This window comes from Lonchura striata, chromosome 16, assembly GCF_046129695.1.
Source record: "Lonchura striata isolate bLonStr1 chromosome 16, bLonStr1.mat, whole genome shotgun sequence".
In the NCBI taxonomy this organism is placed as follows: Eukaryota; Metazoa; Chordata; class Aves; order Passeriformes; family Estrildidae; genus Lonchura; species Lonchura striata.
Window position 1 is genome coordinate 3,154,335 of NC_134618.1, and position 15,942 is coordinate 3,170,276.

Below are 15,942 nucleotides of genomic sequence, written 5' to 3' on the forward strand. Positions count from 1 at the left end.
TCCCGGGCCGCAGAAGCGTCGCTGTGCGGGGCCGGCCCGGCTCAGGTGAGCTCCCAGACGAGCACGGCGCTGTGGGACGCCGTGAGCAGGCGGCGGCCGGACGGCGCGAAGCGGCAGAGCTGCACGGTGTCGTCGTGGCCGCGATAGTCCTGCGGGGCCCCGGCGGGGCAGGGCTGCAGCCGCAGCAGCCGGTCTGCGGAGAGGAGCGGCTCAGGGCTGGGCCAGCAGGCTCCCACCGGCCCCGATCCCCCTCCAGACCCGCTCCCCGGGGCTTGTCCGTGCCACCACCACCCTGCCCTGGCACTCGCACACTTTCTCCATCTCCAGTCCCTGCCTGAAGCACCATTCCCTTTCAGCCCCAGCCCCTCTCCCAGCCAGAAGCCCTGTTTCCAGTCACCCCCAGCCCCTCTCTAGGTCTTTTCCCCGCCAGAAGCACCGTTCCCAATCACTGCCCAGGCTCTCTCCCTGCTGCTGAGCTGAGTGACACGGGACAAATGGACCCACCCTGCCCAGGAGCGAGGAGCCCTTGCCAGGAGCAGGGTCCTGCCCATCCCTGTGCTGTGGGAAGGTCCCTGCTGCCCCAGAGGCTGAAGAAATGGAGACAGCCCAGAACCCTGGGAATTTCATTCCAGTGCCAGCCCGTGGACAAGCAGGATTGATCTCATGCATCTCCTTTGTGATCCAGGAGTCTCCTGGAGGTTTCTCCTTGCCCTGGACCATAGCTCCCAGGTTTGAGGACATATCTCTTGTTTGGAGGAATAAGGACACTTGTTTCCCCTCTGGCAGAAGAAGGAGGGGCCCAGGCACACGCAGCACTCACCACTGGAGCCGAGGGCCATGAAAGGTGCAGCAGGGGACAGGCTGAGGGATGTGGCAAAGGCTGGCAGGGAGATCTTCCTGAACACCTGCAGCCCAGCAAGAGAAACACGGGCAGCTCAAAGGGGGAAGGCAGTGCCCACAGCTGTGCAGGGTGATGGGGAGGCTGAGGGTGCACGGCTCCTAAAGCTGCCCCAGGCGTCCAGGAGACAATGGAGAGAGTGTGCTCTGGAAGCAGATGCCTTCCCCTCCCTGGGATCAGGGACTGGCTGCCTGCCTGGATGCAGCCCGAGGCAGGGGCAGGGCTCTGCTGCTCACCTGGGCCACACTCGGGACTTTGCAAGATGAAAATCTGTTCCCTGAGCAGCTGCCTGAGCCCACCCCAGCCCTGTGACTAAAGGTAACACACAGGGCAGCTGTGCCTGCCAGCTCTCACTGCCCATGGCAGAGGACAAGTACCTGTTTCTTCCTCAGGCTGTAGAACAAAGCCTCCTTCTGCAGCCCAAAGCCCACGTAGACCAGGACACCGTGTTCCCAAGGGCAGAACGCAGCCAGGCTGGGAGGGAGGCTGTCAAGACCCTGATGAGGGAAACCGAAGACAACAAAACCGAGGCTGGATTCTCTTGTTTGGATCACTGAGAGATAAAAGGAGAGCACTGAGGGACCCCAGGGCAGTGAGTGTTTTGAGCAGTGGCACATGAGTATGGTGGAAGCTGCTCCCTCCCTCCTGCATTCCCATCTCTGGCTCAGGGAAAGCAAGGAACAACTACACTCTGCCATGGAAACCTGAAGCAAATCGTTTAGTGTTGTAGGAGCAGGTCCCATGAGGGTCCAACAGGTTGAATTCCCACTGAGATATTACTGCTACATGGGCTTGAAGCTGCGATTTGGTTATGGATCAGCTTAACATAAGAAAACAAGGCCCAGGAGGCAGATCTTGAGCAGAGCATGCAAGATCAAACCTTCACGCTGCAGGGAGAGCTGTAATGAGCTTCTTTCCAGAGGAAATCCATCTTTTTGGAAATGAACAGGATTACTGACAGAACCCAGCTGCTGTATGGACCCAGGCTGAGGCACCCCCAAAAAACACCCAGCTCCCTTCTGTCTGCCAATGTCACCTGCACCAGGGACCATCTCCATCCTCTCCAATGCAGATCCTCCTGCTTTTCTAGCAGGTGTCCTGCTGCCCAAACCCTACCCCTGGGCTGGAGCCAGTGGCTTCTGCCAAGCAGCAGGGACACACAGGGCTGAGTACTTGGCTCTGGGAAGCCATCACCACGCTCCTGGCTCAGAGTACTCACACTCCTCAGGAGTGTCACAATTAGCAGTGTGCTCAAAATTAGCTCTCCCTCCTGCACACCGTGCTCACTGCTGCCTGGGCTCTGCTTTGCTGGCACAGGGCTGTCAGATCTTTGCAGGTGCAGTTTAGGGTTTCTTATGCTTAAAAGTCAGTGTTCCAGGGCAGCCTGGCACTGTTACACTTTCTTTTCACACCCAAGAAGGTGCATTGGCAAGATATTCTGTGAACTGGACTAACAGAGATGTCTTCCCTAAGCACACACTCAGTCTCTGAGAGCCCTGTGCCTCCCTCCTCTATCTCTGCTAGTGTCTAGCCTCCTACCAGGAGCAGGCAGGGCCTGGCAGGTGCCACACTCACCTCAGGGCCAGCAGGGGCTGGGAAGCTGAGCCAGTCGAGGAGCTCACACTTGTCCTGGAGCCAGTCGGAGGCCCAGACGCTGACCCGGCGGTCAGAGCTGGTGGCCAGCCAGAGCTCCCCTCCTTCCACCCCGAGGTCGTGGTACTGTGAGCAGAAACACAGCCCTGTCCTTCTGCAGGCACAGAGGCTTTGAAGCAGGGGACAGGAACTCATGGGAACATGGGGCTTGTGTTTAGGGGATGAAAGCCAGGATTAACCTTTGTTTGGGGCTCCTCCATCCCTGGAAGTGTCCAAAGCAAGGCTGGACCAGGCGTGGAGCAACCTGGTCTAGTGAGGGGGGTCCATGCCCGTGGCAGGGGGCTGGAAATGGATGATTTTTAAAGTCCTTTCTAACCCAAATCCTGGTCTGAATGACACAGTTCTCTTCCTTGGAACACCCTCTGGATCTGCACATCTCCTAGGGGAGTTATTTCCAATACCATGTGCCCCTTAACATGTCCTTCACCTCAAATCAAGGAGGATTTCCTCAGTCTCAGATTACCAGGAAACACAGCCTTGCAATGTAGGTGATCTTAAAGCCTGAGAGCTTAGGGAAAACTATTCCCATTTCTGCTGTGCAAAGGGAAAAAACTCTCCACAAAGAGGAGGATAAAGGAGGTATTCAAACCATCCCACGGCTGCACAGCCAAGTCTTCCCAGCTCCCCAGAGGAATGGTACAGGCTACCAAGGACAATTTTTGGGGGCCACAGGGGCTGCAGGCTCACAGCCTGGGCTGCTCCTGAGGGGTGCTGCTCTCCAAGAAGCTGTGGCACAGATTCATGTCACACCCGCGTGCAGGGTGTCAACAACTGCCACCAAAGGTCCCCCTGCAGGCACAGCCTCACTCAGGCTGCGTCGGCAACACATGGAGATTTATTCCACTGAATATATCCCTGGAAAAACTGCTCAGAAGTTGCTGGACTGGGATGGAGAAAGATTTCCAAAGAGGAAAAGCAAGGGACACCAAATCAAGCTTGCTGACCATGCTGCTTCCCAGAGCTGTGCAATGACAGATAGGGACTGGACTCACTCCTGAGGTCTCACCTGCTTCCTGGTGCACTGGAGAACGGTGATGGGGGAGCCTTTGTGGTCAGCCAGGACATGGATGGTCATTCCAGTGCGAGGGCTGCTGACAGCCACTATCCCATCCTTGCCCCCTGATAAGATCATTTCCCCTGATGGCAGAGGAGGGGAAAGAATGGGACATTTCTTGTAGAAGGAAAAAAAGGTCAGAGGAGAAAGGTCCAAGACTATGGGATACCAGTGTCCTGAAACACTGTGAAGGGCTGGGAACATCCCAGTCAAGGGCTGGGTATGATGAGATGTCTCAGAGACACCCATTAAACCTCCACACTGAAAAGAGCCACAGTAAATATAAAACAAAGGTGTTTGTTGTACTCAAACCCCTTGGCTATGCCAGAGCCAAAGCACCTCCTGTGTCCAAACCACCATGTGCTCAGCTGGCAGAGTCACCAGAGCTCACTGACACAAGTTCTGTGGCTCTCCCTGGCCCTGGGGTTTTGGGCAGGTGGCCAGGACACAGAACACCTGGAGGTCAGGGTAAACCCAGGCAGCACCAAGCCACGTTCCCCGAGGTCACATGTCCCCACTGTCACCTCAAGCAGCCTCACCATCAGTGGAGTAGGTGACTGCTGTCAGTGCAGCAGCGTGGGGGTGCATTTTCAGCTCCATCTCTGTCCTGGAAACACTGAACACACGGACAGTGCCATCGCTGTACCCTGCCACCACGTGCTCGCTCTCACCGGGAAAAGGCCACACCCCGACGGGACGAGGCTTCCAGGCCAGGCACTGGCAGCTCTGCAAGGAAATTGTCAGAGAGCTGGTGACACAGGGGCCACTTCCCCGAGGGAAGGGACTGATGTGCCACAAACCCTTACCTGGTTGAGCACCTGGAACTGCAGCACCAGCTCGGTGCTGCCCAGAGCCCAGATGCGCACGCTGCCGTCCTCCCCGCACGTGGCGCAGTGACTCTCGTCGGGACTAAAGCACACCTCGGTCACCTGCTCCAGGGAAAAGGCAGGCAACAGGGCTCCGTGGGTGCCACAGCCCAGAGCACACCACCTGCCCTGCCCATTCATCCTGCTCACGGGACACACCAGATGAGAGGGAACATAAAGGATGGTGCAGAGCTTTGCTTTTGGGCTAACAGGACAAGAGGAAACGTCCTCAATTTGCACCAGGGAAGATTTAGATTGAATATTAGGAAGAATTTCTTCACAGAAAGCTTTGTAAGAGCACTGGCTGCCAAGGGCAGTGGTGGAGTCACCATACTCAAGAGTGTCCAAAAAATGTGTGGATGTGGCACCTGGGGACATGGTTTGCTGGCCAATGTTGTGGTGGTGCTGGGTTGGTGCTTGGACTTTATGATCTTAAAGGTCTTTTCCAACATTATCAGTCATGGGAAAAACTCAGCCCCAAAGGCAGGACCAGGCACTATGCACAGTAAACCTAACCCCAAAGGTAGGACCAGGCAAGGTGCATTGCAAGTTGTCATAAAATACCTTCTCCCCCACCATTTGAACCCTTTTTTTCTGTAGCAGAAAGACACCCTGAAGCAACAGCAAAACTCAGAGCAGGCCCGGCCCCTCTGACCTTGTTCTTGTGGCCACTGATGAGTCGGATGCTGGTGCTCTCCACCCAGTTGATGTACCACAGGGTCCCTGCCGTGGTGCCCACAATTCCCATTTCCAGGGAGTCGTCAAAGGCTGCGCTCACAATGGTCCCATCCAGGGTGATTTCGTGCTCCAGCAGGACTGAGCCAGACCTGGAGGAAGGCAGGGTGGGAGAAGGACTGGCTCAGATGTTGGAACAGCCGCTCTGCCTGCTTTAAATCCAACTTTCTAGTGAGCCAGTTCAATGAGGGGCTCCTGTCCATGGAACAGTGACTGGGAGAGCTGGGGTTGTTCATCCTGGGAGCCCCCAGAGCCCCCTCCACTGCCCAAAGGAACTCCAAAAGAGCTGGAGAAAGATTTCAGACAAGAGCCTGGAGTGACAGGACAAGGGAAAGAGGCTTCCCACTGCCAGAGGGCAGGGTTAGATGGGATATAGGGAAGGAATTATTTCTATGAGAGTGGGAAGGCCCTGGCACAAGGTGCCCAGAGAAGCTGTGGCTGCCCCTGGATCCTTGGAAGTGTCCAAGACCAGGCTGCACAGAGCTTGGAGCAATCTGGGATAGTGAGAGGTGCCCCTGGCCATGGCAGGGAAGGTTGGAATGGGATGGTCTTGAAGGTTCCTTCCCACCCAAACCATTCCATGATTCTGTGATTTGTACTTCAACTACTTTTTCACAGGAAAGAAAAAAAAATAGGGCATGCAATAGCATGAGAGAATAAACAAAGGCAATGCATTTTTTCTAGTTCTCCTAAAGGAATTCCTACAAACCACTGACACAAACTTCAGGCACAATAAACACCCCCTTCCACTATTAAGAGGGTTCAGCTACCTGTGGCAAAAATTCAGTCACAAGATCCAGACAGAAAGAATCAGCAGTCACGGGATGGAGAGAAGAAGCTAGGGATGAAGAGTAGCGGGAGCAGTGTGGCTGCACATGGTGTCTGCCTGCGAAAAGCCACCTTTCACAGGTCCTGGGGGCTGCCAGGTCAGGGGCCACCAGCTCCTACCTGGCATTGGGCCCTTTCAGCCTCAGCTCCTGCACGGTGGCCACAGACCACAGGCGGATGCGCTTGGTGTTGCTGCCGCTGAGCAGCTGCTGGTGCCGACACAGCAGCACACCTGGGGAGGAAGGGCACCTCTCAGTGTCCATTGCTCCCTGCTGTGGCAATCAGAAAAACAGAAACTTCCACAGACACTGAAGGGTTTGATTTGCAGCCCTGGGAGAAGCCAGGATTGATGTAGAAATACAATATATAGAGATTAAGTAGAAAAGTCTTATGTTTCTATAGTTGTAAGTAAGAATATGCCTTAAATAAGTAATAAACTGTAAAATGGGTAAGATGGTGAAGGCGTTTTAGTGTAGTAATGTAATAGTATAGAATACGTTGGAGTTTAGAAGTTATAACAGAAGCATATGTGTGCAAGTGAGATAGAAGCCATTGGACAAAAGTATCCACAGTGCAGCAGAAGTAAGTAAAGGTGATATGTTAGAAAGTTCTATATTGCCTTGTAACAAAGAACTTGTGCCTACTTTGTGCTATGGCCAATTCCCTGCTCCTCTAAAAGCTCATGTTCTCTGAGACTGATGTTTATGTGAGCAATAAATTGTTCTTAGCCTGACAATGGTCCCATCCCTTTCTTACAAGTGGTGACAATGACATCCTGTCATCATTCCAAGGGTGCTCCTGACAGCCACTTGGGCAGCAAAGTGGGAGGGTTCTACAGCCCAGCACTGTTTTACAGACTAGAGGACTGCAGGTGCTTTGGCACAGGCTGCCCAGAGCAGTGGTGGAGTCACCATCCCTGCAAGATTCAAACAGCTTGTGGATGTGGTGCTCAGGGACATGGCTTAATGCTGGACCTGGCAGTACTGGGTTAATGGTTGGACCTGATGATCATAGAGACTTTTTCCAACATAAATGATTCTATGAAGCCCCCAGGAAACCCAGGACCCTGAGGAAACACAGGTCAGAGATCCATTGCCACCCCACACATCTTGCATCCAACACAGCAAACTGGTTTTCTGAGCACAGCTGAAATGGGAAGTCTGTGAGCTCAGGGCTTCTTTCCCAACACATTCCCTGTTACAGCCCCGGCACTGCACCCACCGATCTCGCCCTCATCAGCCTCCCACGTCATGAAGCAGGAATTGGTCTCTGTGTCCCACACACAGATCTGGCCCGAGTTGGTCCCACTGTAAAGGAGAGCGTCAGCACCATAACAGAGAGATGTCAGCTCCACCAGCCCCAGCACGTCCGGGGCAGGGGCACGCTGAACCTGCCAGAGCACAAAAACCAGCAATGTCAAAGAGAATGAACATGCTTAGATGCACATCAAGAGAAAAAACATCCTCCTCCCCTCAATTCCTGCAGTTAATGCCTCAGATACAACCAAAAGCTGTTTGTACACAGTCAATATCACATCACTGAGAGAAATCATAAGCTCTCACAGAGCCCTCACCAGGGGCTTAGAAAATAAATCAGAGATGCTGAAAATAAATCTTAAAAGGTAAAAGGAAGGTTTACCTTGAATTTGACAGCAGCTCCCTGCTGCTCCAACACCCAGAATGTCACAGCTCCCCTCCCCACACAGGCGAGGTCTTGGTGAGCGAAAGGGCTAAAAGCCACATCATGGAGAGGCTCTGAGACACGAGTGGACAGCATGAGCTCATAGGTGTGGGTGCTCCACAGAGCCATGGTCTGGTCATTGTAGTCCCCTAAGGAGAATGGGAAAGACAGCAGGAAGAACTCTTCTGCCTCAGGATGCTCACAAGCATCCACACAACACACACACATCAACAGCATCACCCCCTCATCCAGCTGTTGGGAGACAACTGTCCCAAACACCATTCCAGGCATGGACACAACTCCTCCTGTGCACAGTACAAGCTGCACAACACAACAGATGCTTGCCCAAGTTAAGGACAGACAGGACTGGCCCAGCACTTCACACTGGAGATTGCAGCAAAGCTGTCCTGGCAGTGGAGTCATTTGGAGCAGCCAGGGTTGGGACTGAGCAGGCAGAGCAGTTTCTCTGCCGTTTCTCCATCCTTGGGAGTTGCTGCACACCTTGGGGAATGCCCCACACAAACTCTCCAGTGACACTGGGCACTCAGGGCTACAAAGAACAGGATGTCACCTTTGTCAAGGTCTCAGCTGAGGTGGGAGCTGACCTCCATGGAAGCCACCACAGCTGGGTGGGAGCAGAAGGCATTGGCCTCAGTGATGGCAAAATTCCCAAGCTTCCAGAGAGCTCAGGACACTGCTCTCCTGTTGCTTTTCCCAGGCTCCACAAGTTCGGTGGAGACTTTCAACTTTTCCCTCCCCTGCAGCCCAGACCAGCACTGGAGGAGGAGAGCTCCTCTCCCACACTGCTCCCTGAAGAGTACAAAGCTCCCTTTCTCTCCAGCAAAGCCTGCTTTCCTTTCCAAAGGCAGCCTCACCAGCCTGGAGCAAGAGTATTGCCTGCTCCACAGGTCCCCTCTCATGCAAAACAAGAGCTTCCTAATTGCATGTTGTCCTTTAAATGTCCCCTGCCTGAACAAAGAAGACAGCTTGAGCATCCATCCTGTGCTGGCATGGCTGCCTGGCAGGAGGCTCACAGTTGGGAGCCTGGATACTTCTGTCCAAGTCTGTCTAGGCAGCAATAACAAGTCTAGAAGAAGGCTTTTCCCTCTGCACTCTATAAATAGCAACCACAAACCATGTACAGGGGGTTTAAGAAGCACCAGTGAGTCAGGAGAAGAAAGCTGTAATTGCTGCACTCCCTGCTGTCCCAGGGATACCACGGAGCAGCTTCCTACCCACAAGCTGCTGCACATCTGGCAGGTGTTTGGTGCTCACAGCACCCTCCTGCCATGAGCTGTCTGCTCTGGAGTGCACCCCCACACCCCCAGCTGCTGTTGCAGGAGTGCTCACCTATGGTGACAAGGAACCTGTCATCACAGGAGAATGCCATGGCTTGCACTTGTGTCTCGTGGTGGAACAGCTCTGCTGTGCAGGCCCCATCCTGGGTGCTCCAGATGCAGATCTGACAGTGAGAGTCTCCATCCTTCTGCCCTGAGGCAGAGGCAAGAACCTAACAGAACAATGTGTAATTAGAGAATGCTCATTAGTCTTAACGGTTTTTTCAGTTATCCCACATTAAAGGGATGTAGCTGGCAAATGGAGAATTCAGTGAGAAACAACCATTCAGCTGATGGCAGGAGGGAAAGGCAGCATCACCCAGAGGAAGAGAACAGCCTTTTCAGAATCACAGAGTCACTGAGGTTGGGAAAGATCTCCAAGATCATCAAGTCCAACCTGTGACATCCCCACCTTGTCACACAGCTCAGGGCATGAAGTGTCCCATCCAGCTCCTCCTTGGACACCTCCAGGGATGGGGACTTTACCACTCCCAGGCAGTCCCTTCCAATGCCTAGCCACCCTTCCCATGGAGAAATTCTTCCTGATGTCCAGCCTGAACCCCCCCTGGCACAGCTCGAGGCTGTTCCCTCTCATCATTTCCCTGTTCTCTGGGAGCAGAGTCTGACCTCTGTCAGCTGCCTCCTCCTGTCAGGAGTTGTGGAGAGCCAGAAGGTCCCACCTGAGCCTCTTTCTCCAGACTGAGCTCCTCATCAGACTTGTGCTCCAGCCCTTCCCTAGCTCTGTTCCCTTTTCTGGACATTCTGCAGCCCACACTAAGCCAGCACAACAGATAGCTGACTCTAAAATAATCTCCATAGCCTCCAGGCAGAAGGAGGAAGAGAGAAATGGGATTTTAGGTTCTGGGATTGCAAAGTGACAGGGACAAGCCTTGGCCTGAGGCAGAGCAGCCTCTCCCACCTGGGCATGGTGGCTGAGGGTGAGTGTGGAGATCTCCTCGGCGTGGCCCAGCCAGTGGTTCTGGGACCCTGAGTGCAGGTCTTCAACCACGATGACGCAGCCACAGGAGTAGGCGAAGAAGCCTGGCAGAGGAGGGGGAGGAGAGGGGATGTTTTCATGGAAAGGCTGCACATACAGCCCCCACCACAACCCACGTGGAAAATTCTATGATTCATTAATACGTAAAAGCTGACTCTTTGATGCAGCTCAGCAGCAGCAGGTTGGGAGCAGGGTGAAATCTCACTTTCCCTACCCTGAGTAAAGCAGAGCTGCTGGGCATCATTCCAGCTGGAGAAAGGAAGCAGGATGGGCTTTGTGAGCTTCCCTCCTGCTCTGTCCACTCAACAACTGAAGCCTGAGTCTGCCCCACCAACTAAAGTTTGCCAACAGCAAAGAGCTACTGGATTTTTCTAAGACAAAGAACCTCTGTGTTCAAGCAAAGATCCCAATCCAACAGTGAGATCGTAATTTCACTCAGTGCACATCCCTAGAATCACAGAATAGAATCACACATGAGTTGGGCTGCAAGGGACCTTAAAGCTCATCTCGTTCCACCCCCTGCCATGGGCAGGGACACCTTCCACTATTCCTGGCTGCTCCAAGTCCTGTCCAGCCTGGCACTGGGCACTTCCAGGGATCAGGGGCAGCCACAGCTTCTCTGGCAACACATTCCATCACTCCAGAGCCTTCCCAGTGTACCTGTATCCGGGTTCCACACCATATTCCCTCTGCCATTCCCATTGTAGCCGATCACTGCTTTCAGCTTCAGCACCTCACTGCCCGCTGGAGGAGATGAGAAACTCTACAAGAAAAACAGACACTGGCTTAAAATAATCTCTGGAAGAATGGTCTGGTCAGGTGCATCAACACCCACACAGGAAGAAGTGAGTGTCCTCAAAAACACATCCCACACAGATCCATGCCAAAACTCACACAATTCCATAACGGAAGAGACAAATAACATTCCGTAACAAAAGAGACACTGCCCCAGCACAGCCAGGCACAGATGCTTTCAGATATGGCACAAAATAGGCTGGCAGCAAATGCCCAGCCGAGGAGCAGCTGCTAATCCTGCTGGGAAAGAGTTCCACTGACTTGGAATGCAGATATTTCAACAGGAAGAGAACTGGGACTAAAATGCTGCCAGGTGGAGGGACAGAGAGGGGATTGGGGGTGAAATCTGGATGTAGCTGTTCTCCAGCACTAGAAGCAGAGCTTAGGGAAGGGCTGAGTTAAGTTTCTGTTTTATCCCTGCTGTGTTTGTTAACAGAGCAGGAGCTGTGCTGTGTCTCTCCTCACTACGCTCCATGGATTTGCCTTCCCCAGCCTGCTCTGCCAATGCAGCTGCTCGCAAATATGGGAGCACAATGAATCACTCCATTGCTCACTCGTCTTTCACTCTCAATAGCACATGCCATTTCCACTCCTTTTGAATAAAAATGTATGCAGATTTGGGCAACACAAATAGAGTTGAGCACAACTCAGATTTTACTAGTCTGGGAAGAGCTACATGTAGAGGAGAACAGGGAATTAACATTAGGATTTCTCACTGAACATCGGCCCAGGGGCATATTTCCCAAATTGCTTTCCAACAGAGAAGAAAATGGAAACAATTTGGAAAATCCACCTACCCCAGCCCCAAAATGCCTGTTCTCCACCTGGTAACCAACACAGCTCTCACCTGGGGGAGCACTGATGCCTTGAAGCGAGGAGTGAAATGCCGGTAGGAATCTGGGCGGATGGAACACTGGGATTTGGGAGTTTTGGTCACCTTCCTGGGTTCTGCCACACAAAGCAGAAAAGGGTACCCCATGGGATGCTGCTCCTGGGAAGGGTTTGGGAGCAGCACCCAGGCTGTGCCTTGCCTTGCTTATATTCAGGTGCTGTGCAAAAAGCAAACTGCAGTGTCACATGTGGCATATCCCAGGTGGGAAGGAGTCAAGGATCTTGAGTCCAACCCCTGCCCCTGCACAGACACCTCAACAATCCCACCCTGCACGTCAGAGCACCATCCAAGTGTTCCTGGAGCTCTGGCAGCTGTGCCCATTCCCTGAGGAGCCTGCTCAATCAATGCCCAGCACCCTCTGGGGGAAGAACCTTTTCCTGATATCCAGCCTGACCCTCCCTGACACAGCTCCAGCCATTCCCTGGATCAGGTCCTTTCCCACTTGAATTAATGTGTCTGAACAACTTGGACTACAGCATGCACCAGCCATTTCACTTGTAACTGCTCTTACCAGAACTTGCTCAAAGCTCTCTAAAATTCATCAAAGTTACTAAGACATAAACTGTACTAAAATAAGAAAGAAGAAGCTAAAAAACGAATTCCAAGACCACAAAAAAGAGGCAACAAAGAACTGTAAACCACCTAAACTATAACCAATCACATATTCTGAAAAGTACAAACAAAACACATAGACAAACAAAAACACCAATAAAAAATTCATAATCAGCTTATACAGAAGAGTTATAATATATATAATATATATATATATAATATATATATAATATATATTATATATATAATATATATAATAATATAAATATATAAATATATAAATACATATATACATAAATACATATATAAATATATAATATATAAATAAGTACTTAATGTAAACAAGAAACAGATTATACTTAATCATGCTAATTAGTTATTCAAGAATCCTAAATTTCCCCCACCCACTCAGTCACATCACACTGCAAACAGCTTAAGGACAACCATGCCTCATCCTCTGGGCATCCTTGTGAAACCACAAGTCCCACAGCTCCAGGTCTTCAACAGGAGCATTGGGGGCAGTTTTATCCTGAGGTTTTCCAATAAGTCCTGCTGAAGCTGAGCACTGGCAGCTGCCTGCTCCTGGCAGGTTGCCACACACCACTGCAGCTCCCAGGCTGTGCAGCTATTAATAGAGCCATTGGGAGCTTTAATTGCAGCTGGATTTAATGGGACGTGCCACTCAGAGATGATACTGGCTTCAGGCTGAAGACAGGCTTTTGGTGTGCCCCGAAGCAGCAGCAGGGAAAGAGCCAGAAAAATGAGCAGTTTTAGGGATCAGTGTGAGCTTCCGTCAATACTGATTTCCCTTGGAAGGTCATGCCCAAGGGAAAACTCCTAAGGAACATGCTGCAGCCTTTCACCTCACAGCTCAGAGCACGTGTCTGGGTCTCTCTGCCCTGTAATAATAATGGTCTTTCATTGTTTTTTGGGATAGACCAAGCTGCCATGCAGGCCTGCAGCTCTGTACAAACTGGCAATACTCCTGGACTTACCGTTTGCTGGCTTTTCAGGAGACCTCGAGCTCTCCTGCCTCACTTTGGGCCTCACAACAGGCTCCTCATTTCCCTTTGATTCCACCACAATGACTGAGGCATCTTTGTGCTCATTTGCCACCTTCCAGCTGCTGTCTGGTAGATCTGCTTCCTCCTCCCTGTCCGACTCAGAAGAAATACCTGGGGAGAAAAATCAGTGGGAATCATCCACATCCTTCAGGACCACTTCATGTGTGCCTGACCCCTTGACCTCTGGCAGTGTCATTCCCCTGCTCTGTGGAACAGCTCAGCTGTTATGATGGAGGGCAAAGCAGACAATTCCTATTAGGAATGACCAACAAGGTGTTTAGCACAGTTAGAGAGGCTGTGCCAGCAGCTCAGTACATGGAGGAGGGCAGAGGATAAAGGGGTGCTGAACCCCAGCTAAACCCAGTTTAGGGGAAGGAATTGCAGACTGGTCTGTCAAGTCTGCCAGAAGGGATCCCAGGTAGGGATGGCTCCAAGGATGCTGCTGAACTAGGCAAGTTTTTCCCAAAATGAGGTTTGTTTTCCTCTTTCCTGCAAGCAGTTCCTCTTACTTTGAAATCCTGCTGGGTGGACAGAGCTGATATCCAGGCACGGTGGGGAGGACAGCAGTGGAAGAGGCACTGTCTGCCGAGGAGTCTCAGAGACATCCTTGGGCATCTCAGAGCTGCTGTCTGGGAAAGGAAAAGGCTTGGTGTCACTTCCTTCACCCCATGCTCCTCTCATCCTTCTGGACAGTGACACCTCCAAGCTCAGCTTTCCAGCTTCCATAGAAACCACTTCTCTGTGTTTTAAGAAAGAGAAGGACAGAGAGAGAGGGACAATGAGGGAGAAAGAAGACAGAGCAGATGGAGGCAGAGAAGGACAGAAGGTAAAAGGTGAAAATCTACCAGAAAGCCCAGAGTGGCTCTGCTCAGAACATCTCCACCTAGGCAGACTGAGAGGTGCTGCCAGTTAATTTGAGATTGTCCTTCAAGGCTAATTAGCTGGTTTTCCCCCCACTACATGACTCCCTCAGGGAGGGAACCATCCCCCCAAATCCCTACCCTCTGGGAAAGCTGCTAGCACAACCCATGGGAAGAGGCAAACTCACCTGACCTCAGCACCAGGGTGGACGCGGGGGAACAAGCCCTGGGAAGGTGAGGAGACTGGAGTCACACAGGGATGGGGCAGGGAAAGGGGACACAGGCAGGCACTGCCAGCACCATTACCTGGCTGGGGATGACTTGACTGGAGGTGGAGCTAGGAAATCCCAGAGGAAGATGGCATCCCCAACGCTGATGACGTGCTTTTGGTTTGGGGTGAAGGCGACCTTGTGCACGGGCTCCGAGTGGCCGATGAACACCTGGGAGAGAGCACACCTCAAATCCCCATCACCATTTGTCTTGTCAGGATGGGGTTACTCCACTCCCTGTCCTGCCCAGCCAGGGTCTACAGGCCTCAGCAGAAGGTCCAGAAGAGGATCTATCACACCTACAGTTCTCACACTGGTGGGCTGCTCAACCTAGGGCCAACCTCCAACACACTCATTTGGGGAAGGAAGCAAAAGCTGAAGAGTCCAAAGTCTTATCCTGCCTCTGAAGCCTCGGGTGAACCATTTTCCTCTCCATTTTCTGTCTTTGTCCCTAACACAGAGCTGTCACCTATCTCTGTCCTTTGCAGAGGGTCTCACAGGGGTGCTCTGGCAGCCCCAGCTTGTGCCCACTGCCAGGCACTGCTACAGTGTGGGATTGGAGCTGCATTTCTCTGCTAGGCAAATGGGACTGAGGACACTGGGCCAGGCTCATACAGAGTCCATTTGCTTCTCTCTTCTCTGGAGGTTCAGCAATGCAGCACCACCCCCTTCCCTCCCGGGTGGGCAGTACCTGGAAGTTGACGTTGAAGCGCATCCGATAGTCCCACACTTTGATGACCTTGTCACCAGCAGTGAGCAGGTACTGGCCATCCTTGCTCAGTGCCAAGGAGGAACAGCTCAGCTTGTGCACAGGGGACACCTGAGGACAAGAAATGGCACCAGCAGCCTCAGTTGAGCTGGTTCATATCCTGATTTACATTTCAGCATGAGAAAAGTAGTGTGACAGTGTGGAAAACAAGGACAAGCTCGGCTCACCCTGAGCACGAGAACGCTGGGGCAGCTTCAGGCTTCCTACTTGTGTTTCTTTGAAGGCTGTGAGCTCCAGGGGGAGTTTTTCTCTCATTTAACCTCCCAGAGAGACAAGAAGTGCCCAGCCCCCACAGGAGACCTCATAGATGAATTTCAGTGTCCTACCTCTCGCACCAGCCGTCCGGTTTTTGCATCAAGCACAAGGATTTTATTGGAAGAAGTGGACACCAGGAGCTCGCCCTGAGGCACAGGACCAAAGCAGACCTTCACTGCAGAGTCCAAGATGGTGCTGTGCAGGTCCAGGATGCTGACGTCCACCCTCAGCAGCTGTGGGACAAAGAGCCACTGAACAACCACTGCAGGAGCCTTGGGATTGCTCCTGTGCTCCTAACATGAGGCTATGGAGCCCCCTGGACCCTTCCCTTCCCACTTAATGAGGGGCTGCAGGTCAAGAGACAGGTGAGAGCTCACAGCCTCCACAGCACTTCTCCAAATTATCTTTCTAGAGGGGAATGAAGGCAGAGGAGAAGAA

The 15,942-nt window shown here is 52.4% G+C and overlaps 1 protein-coding gene across 1 annotated transcript in view; it reads right to left on the reverse strand.

The window, feature by feature from the left end:
• The window catches only part of LOC110470222 (mitochondrial Rho GTPase 2), a 45,233-nt gene that overhangs the window by 13,528 nt on the left and 15,763 nt on the right, over positions 1–15,942 (reverse strand). Inside the window, exons 21-40 of the mRNA XM_077786790.1 lie at positions 15,576–15,737; positions 15,172–15,300; positions 14,518–14,651; positions 14,400–14,437; positions 13,861–13,980; positions 13,283–13,462; positions 11,691–11,791; positions 10,709–10,811; positions 9,971–10,092; positions 9,065–9,224; positions 7,673–7,863; positions 7,256–7,424; positions 6,155–6,266; positions 5,127–5,298; positions 4,412–4,534; positions 4,145–4,331; positions 3,558–3,688; positions 2,474–2,617; positions 1,276–1,395; positions 821–905 (exon numbers count right to left, since the gene is read on the reverse strand). Of these exons, the coding sequence (XP_077642916.1) occupies positions 821–905; positions 1,276–1,395; positions 2,474–2,617; positions 3,558–3,688; positions 4,145–4,331; positions 4,412–4,534; positions 5,127–5,298; positions 6,155–6,266; positions 7,256–7,424; positions 7,673–7,863; positions 9,065–9,224; positions 9,971–10,092; positions 10,709–10,811; positions 11,691–11,791; positions 13,283–13,462; positions 13,861–13,980; positions 14,400–14,437; positions 14,518–14,651; positions 15,172–15,300; positions 15,576–15,737 (2,683 nt within the window). The remainder of the gene's footprint in view (positions 1–820; positions 906–1,275; positions 1,396–2,473; positions 2,618–3,557; positions 3,689–4,144; positions 4,332–4,411; positions 4,535–5,126; positions 5,299–6,154; positions 6,267–7,255; positions 7,425–7,672; positions 7,864–9,064; positions 9,225–9,970; positions 10,093–10,708; positions 10,812–11,690; positions 11,792–13,282; positions 13,463–13,860; positions 13,981–14,399; positions 14,438–14,517; positions 14,652–15,171; positions 15,301–15,575; positions 15,738–15,942) is intronic.